Below are 6977 nucleotides of genomic sequence, written 5' to 3'. Positions count from 1 at the left end.
TATATATATAATATATAATATATAATAAATTTTGTATTCTACAAATTTATGTAATTAATATGAATTGTTATAGAATATTAAGAAGTTATAATTTTGTATTTATATTATTTATTTGATATTTTTATTTATATTTCTTTATTATTAATATAACAAAAAATAAATATTTAATTATTTGTTTGTATTTTTTTATAATAATTTCAGAAATAGAAAATATTTATAATTATAATATTAATAATATTATAAAAAGAAATGGCCAAAAGTTCTGATTTATATCTTTACTTATCTTTTTGTGTTAATTATTACTAATACAGTATATTTTCTTATAATAATTTCAGAAATAGAAAATATTTATAATTATATATTACAAGGAGGAACGGCCAAAACTTGTGATTTATATAATTCATTAAATAATTGTCAATATTATTGCACACAATATATATCATTAATGAATATTAATAAACAAAGCGTAAATATTTTATATCAATATTATGGTGTGAATTGTCAAAACATATGGACTATTCCCAGTAATGGTAAACATAATTTTTAGCACCTCTTTCACATACAATTTATTATAAAAAAGGAAACTTATTTTTATGTAATTTTTTAAATATTATTTATTTTTTTAAATATATTTGTATTTAAAAATTTGATTAATATATAATTTCTTAAATTTTTAATTATAAAATAAGTTATGATAGAAATCAATTTTCAATGATAATATTTATTTACAGGGCCATTTATACTTGGAGTTGCGCCAAAATGGGCGCTATCAAATAATTTCATGCAGTGGGATTACATACAAGAATTGGTAGCACATGGTGATGTGCCTGATGTATATGATTTACGTCACAAGGAAGAAAATATAAGTGCATCAGATTTAGATTTATCTTATGTTAATCAGTTTATAAACTTTATACAACCTATAAACAATAATAAAGTAGCAAATTCTGATATACAGAAAGATATAACTGATAAATGCTTATCAGAATTCTCAGAACTTGTGCTTAAAAACCATAAGGAACATTGTAGTACCTGTCATAGTGACGATAATAAAATAAAAACAACTAATTTATTAAATACTAATAAAGACACAGTCATTTATTCATTTTGTAAAAACAAAATTGAAAATTTATCTGAAGCGAAGAAAGAAATTGATCATTATCATAAAGTTTCTGATTGTTTTACTTGTTTATCAGAACAATCAAATATACAAAATATTACACAATACAAGATTTTGTCTAAAATTTTGGAACAATATAAAAATACTTATAATCTTCTTTGTGGTTCTGAGGAAGATAAGCCACTTAATTTAATAAAAAATTTGGAAGATAATAAAAGTTGTTGTAATAAACAAAGTGAAGATAACAAGAAACTTTGTAATTTTACAGATATAAAAGTATCTATAAAGGACTGTGCCATTTCAAATCAAATAAATCATTCCAATAACATAGAAAATTATTACATTACAAAATACAAGGAAATAGATTATGGTTTATTAAAATTCTCAGATCTAGATGAGATATCTTCTAACATAAAAATTGACAAAACATTACTTAAAACTCCAAAACATAAATTATGTAAAAATTTAGAAACAAATTCAGATTGTGTACCAAATAAATATTTAGAGCAAGAAAGTTTTCTTGCTCTTGATAAACATTTGAATGATAAAATATCATTACTTCTATGTGAAAAGAAAAATAAAGATCTTTCTTATATACATTCATATTTGAATGTCAAAAATACAAGTATTAAAAGTGAATCTTCAGACGAACAGATAAATAAATCAAAGCACACACATTTTGCGAGTGCTTGCAAATCAATATTAATTAATTGGGAGGATTTCGAAATGTCAGGACAATATCCAGGTCATAGCCGACCTCCGGTTGGTACTCCTCCTCCTCAGACGGTTTGGAATCATCTTACAATGGCACAAAGTCAAGGTAATATTTTTAAATGTTTTTAAGATGTATAATATAAAACAAAAAAATTTTTTTGTTAAGTTAAAAATAATTTTTATAGTTTCAGGCTTGAATATTCATCCAACAGCTTTATCAGGTGCTGCATTAAGTCCAGCAGGATTTTACACACACCCATCTATGGCAAGAGCATCTCATATAACTTCACAACTTACACCACAACTTGCACATACTCAAGCACCTCCAACATGGCATACACCAACTGTTCCATCAAAGACTGTTACTCCAGCCAATACTCCAGGAAATCCTTTGTTTAGTTTACAAATGTTGGTAGATAATAGGCAGAACCAAAGTCAGTATAGAAACTCACCAGGTTCACAAAATACATTAGATTTATCTTCCACATCTGAAATTATTCCTGAAAACTACTCTCGAATACCTCAAGATATTCCAATAAGTTTAACTGCAAGAAATGTAGATAAAGGTAGCAGAAATGGAAATATTATTTCTCCTCCAATACCTCTAAATGGAGAAACTTCGTCTGATAGTGGAATCAGTTCGTCGGTCCCAACACCTAATTCGGTTAGTGAACCAGTTTCACTTTCAACTAAAGAAGTTACAACACCTAAAATAACAGTAAAAAATTTTGAAAGCAATTTAAAAGGAGTAGCAAATCTTCATGATAAGATTAAGGAAATGAATGTCGATAATTTTACGCAAAAAGTTATAAATTTACCACCTAGTGTAACAATTGAAAGGGTAGTTTCAGAAAAGAAAGAACCTGAAGTTACAAAAAATAAAGATACTTTAAGTGTTATTGCACAAGTGCCAAGAAATGTTCTACCTGTTATTGTAAATCTTACATCTAGAATGGATAAAGATGTAACAGATAGTCCAAAAAGAGAATCATCTTCAGAACGAGATAAAAAAATTGAAGAGACAAATGTTAGATCACCTAAAAATTTGCCAAAAAGAGGTAAGAAAGGTGTAGATTCTCTATTAGAAAAATTAGAAGGTGGAAATAAAAAGCTTGGTAGCGCAGAAAATATTGGATCTGTTATTGTAATGCCAGTGGAAGAGAAAGATACCTCGAGCGTTAAAAGTATGTCTCCTGATAGACAAAAGTCGAAATCTCCAAATAGAGAAGATGAAGTAGTATCTCCAGCATTTAGCAATGACGATTCTAATGATAATACTAAACAACGCAGAAAAAGAAAACTAGAAAAACCTGTACGACTTAGTAAAGACTCTAAAACAGAAGTAGAAGATATGGAATTAGAACCTACAGAACCAACAGAAGCTAGAACAAATGAATCAATACCAGAAGAAAGAACAAATACAACTTCAATTGTAAAATTAGAAGACACAACAGAACAGAGAATACCTGAAAAAATTGAAGAAAGCGTAGAAGAAACAAGTGAAGAAAATCAACCTATTAGAAGGCGGAGAAGTAGTGAAAGTACACCTCCTAGTTCAACTCCATCAAATCAAAGGGTGAGAAGAAAATCTAGTGATGATGCAACTGAATTTTCAAAAGTAACAAGTCCAAAACCTGTAAATAATACAAATCCATTTAATGAGGTTGAATCAGAACTTGAAAAAATGTTTGCTGGTATTGTTGAGACAGAGACAGATGTCAAAAAAGAAGAATCAAAATCAGAACTTACAGAATCCGAACTTCAAACTGGTAGTACAACAAAAGCTGAAAATTTGGAAAATAATATATTGCATACAAAAGAGACACAAAATGTAAACCCCACTGATGTTTCTTCTACTGTCGATACCAAAATATCTGGAAAGAAAGGGAAGAAAACCAAAGTTCAGGGAGGTAAACGAAAAATGTCTAGATCATCAGAAAATATTTTTGGGACTGTCGGCAATGATATACCTCAGAAAGAAATCAAAAAGAGAAAAGTATCTAAAAGTTCAAAAAAGCAAGACGCCTCGAAAAAGACTAAAAAAAATATAAAAGTAGATGGAATAAGAGAAATGGCATATGATTCTGGATCAAATGCAAGTTCTATTAGATCTCGTGGACCAGTAGTTCATGTTGAAGGTCCAAGAGATAGCCCATTGAGCATTCAAGTAGTTAATGCTCCACGAGAAGAAGAAGAAGAAAAAAGTAAAGAAAAACGAAAGGCTATTGGAAATAGTAATGCGGGAAGAAGTAAGAGGCTCAGTCATCAAAACGATTTAGATTATAGAGGTATATATTTTTGATTTAAATATCTATTTAAAAGAATATTTATAAATATAAATTATAATAAATAATTTCATTAATATATATTTATAATTTAATTTGTTATATATTTTATATAGGTAAAGTCAGTAGAGCGGGTCTCTTTAGTTCAACATTATCGTCGCGTTATGACGCACATACAACAGATTCGACATGGGTTTGTGTATTTTGTAAACAAGGTCCTCATTCTGTAATTCCTGGGGATCCAGCTCGACCACATCCTAATTTAGCTGGTCCACATATAACACCTGGAACATACACTGTATGTGTATTATTTTTTTTTCAAGTATTTGTATTAAATATCTTTCAATTCAATTATTAATTATACATAAAATTGAGAAATAATATTGTTAAATTATAGGTTCCAGCTGGTGTCTTAAGTGATTTATTTGGACCATATTTAATTGGCAAAGAACGTTTAGAAGATGGAATTCTTTCTGCTGATGAACAAGAAATTACTACAGAACAGAAAAAAGGCGGTAAAAATAAAAGAAGTTTGAGGTATGCTGGTTTAGCCGATCAATTTACTGCAAAAATGGGTAAAAAGAAAAGAAATTCTATTGAAAGTAATGCTAATGCCATGTTTACGGGAATGACCGTACTTCCCGGAGAAGAACAACGTTGGGAAGTTTGGCTTCATGAACAATGTGCTGTTTGGGCAGCTGGAGTATACATGGCAGGTATAGTAAAAATAATTTTTTTATAAGTGTTTATTATATATATATATAAAATTGATTAAATATAAAAAATATGGTATTATAAAATTCTGAAAAAATTAATTATTATAGGTGGAAGAGTAACAGGTTTGCAAGAAGCTGTGTGGGATGCAGCAAAATCGATATGTGACTCTTGTGGTTTAACAGGAGCAAATATTGGTTGCGTTAAACGTGGTTGTAAAGCTGTTACACATTATCCCTGTGCATTAACAAAAGGTTGGGACTTAGATACTAATCAGTATATACCGAAATGCAACCTTCATCGGATTACGTGAAACTTCGGTGAGTTTGCTTATATAGATTATTATAAAATATATATTCAGTATTTTACAATATATGGCTTTAATTTAGAGCACCGAATGATGATTAATAGTTATAAAAAATTATATTTAAATTTATTTGTAAAACAAATTTGTTATAAAAATATACATTCAAATTAACAAAGCGTAAAACAAAACATCTTCATATATTTATATATATAACAATTTAATATTTTATTTACTATTTATTATAACTATATTTTTTATTATAACTATATTTTTTGTTGAAAAAAATTGAAATCTAATTTCAATTTTAATAAAATCTAATAATTAATTTATATTTTTCAGCATTTAATAATTTTGAGACGTTTTGAAATTACGCTTTGCATCATTCGATGCATAAGTGTGTTTGAAGTGTGAAAGTAAAAATGTCAAATGTATAAAGGACAGAAGTATTGTAATTTGCATATACGAAATATCAATATGCTCGACAGAAATATCTTCCAATGTACAAGATGTTGAAACGAGAATGCTATTACTGTCTTGAGAATTAAAAATGAAAATGGAAATTAACGGAAATGAAGACGAAAGTTCTTCTCGTTAATTAAATTTAATTAATTTTCTTGGCCTGTGGCCTTGAACAGTGGCCTTTTCGACCTAATGTAAAAGGAAGATTTTTTAATTTAAAATCTGTAGTATAGATAAATTGTTGCTGAGGAACAATATTAATTAAAAAAGTATTTGCTTTTTTATTAATATTTATGAAATTTGAAAATAAATTTTTTCCTAAAACATCATGTACGCAGGAATAAAATATGGGGCATATTGTATTAAAATTTGAACAAAAATTACAATTCAACAAAAGAATGAAACAGCACTGAATTTCTTCTAAGTTGTATGTGTATATATAAAATGGGATGGATTATTAATCAATTAAATTGATGGAATTTGAAGATTCTTGACACGTTTCGAAAGAAGTGTGGATAAGAAATATATAGACAAGTGTTCTCCTGTGAATGTAAGAAATCACCTGTAAATAACAAAGTTCTTATGTGAAAAATGACTATTATATTATTATACAATTTCAATGATAGCAAAATATTTTTTTGTTTTTTAAAATCATATTGCTTTAGTAAGCATGTGTAGTTAATGTTCTTTATTGCGGGAAAATATTAGTGTAATAATACTTATTTCTATTATAATTTTTTGAAGATCAATTGTGACATATAAATCTCATGTAGGTGTAAATAAATAGATTTTCGCTCATATATTTCCTTTTATTTCTTAACCTTGTCTATTTATTTTATAGCTACATATTGAAATCATTTCTTTATTTAAAGAGAACGAGCTCACATGTTTACTTGAAAAGAGAACACTTGTAATAAATGTAGCTATTGTTATAGTCTGAAAAAGAATGAAGATTTGTTTCTGAAATATTATCTTCTCTTTTTTTTGGCATGTGACGATTATAATTTCATTGTATACTATAATTTATAAATGTGAAACCAGTGATTAAGATTTAATAGCATATATACAATTTAATGATTAAATTAATTGCTACTTATTATACAATTTATGATAATTACTGATTTATATTATTTTTTTCATATTATTATTATTGTAATCATTTGCGCTACCATTATTGTCATTGTCGTTTTCATCAAATTTTGTAAGAATATAAAAGAATCAAGATTTTGTAATAACAAATATAAGCACATTGATGATATTGATTCTCTTGATGTATCAGGGAGAAATAGTAAAAAGCAGGAAAATTGTATAAAAATATATAGAATAAAATGTATATATAATATTACTTCGAATAGACGAAATATATATATATGCATGT

At 27.1% G+C, this 6977-nt stretch overlaps 1 protein-coding gene across 7 annotated transcripts in view; it reads left to right on the top strand.

The window, feature by feature from the left end:
• Nucleotides 1–6537, top strand: part of LOC102671284 (uncharacterized protein CG5098) — a 10025-nt gene extending 3488 nt beyond the window's left edge. For 2 of the 7 annotated variants that reach the window (XM_031513958.1, XM_006623054.1), the window contains exons 2-8: nucleotides 336–530; nucleotides 732–1940; nucleotides 2020–4122; nucleotides 4236–4417; nucleotides 4517–4835; nucleotides 4944–5153; nucleotides 5480–6399. In XM_031513958.1, the coding sequence (XP_031369818.1) occupies nucleotides 446–530; nucleotides 732–1940; nucleotides 2020–4122; nucleotides 4236–4417; nucleotides 4517–4835; nucleotides 4944–5146 (4101 nt within the window). In that variant the 5' untranslated portion in view covers nucleotides 336–445 and the 3' untranslated portion in view covers nucleotides 5147–5153; nucleotides 5480–6399. Of the gene's footprint in view, nucleotides 1–335; nucleotides 531–731; nucleotides 1941–2019; nucleotides 4123–4235; nucleotides 4418–4516; nucleotides 4836–4943; nucleotides 5154–5479 lie in introns of all 7 variants that reach the window. The other 5 variants (XM_006623060.2, XM_006623059.2, XM_006623061.2 and 2 more) reach the window with 3 other exon arrangements.
• Nucleotides 6538–6977: the final 440 nt, after the last annotated feature.

Source organism: Apis dorsata, unplaced genomic scaffold (assembly GCF_000469605.1).
Source record: "Apis dorsata unplaced genomic scaffold, Apis dorsata 1.3 scaffold_808, whole genome shotgun sequence".
NCBI classification, from domain to species: Eukaryota; Metazoa; Arthropoda; class Insecta; order Hymenoptera; family Apidae; genus Apis; species Apis dorsata.
The sequence above is the reverse complement of the archived record's forward strand: the minus strand, read 5'-3'. Positions and strand labels throughout refer to the sequence as shown.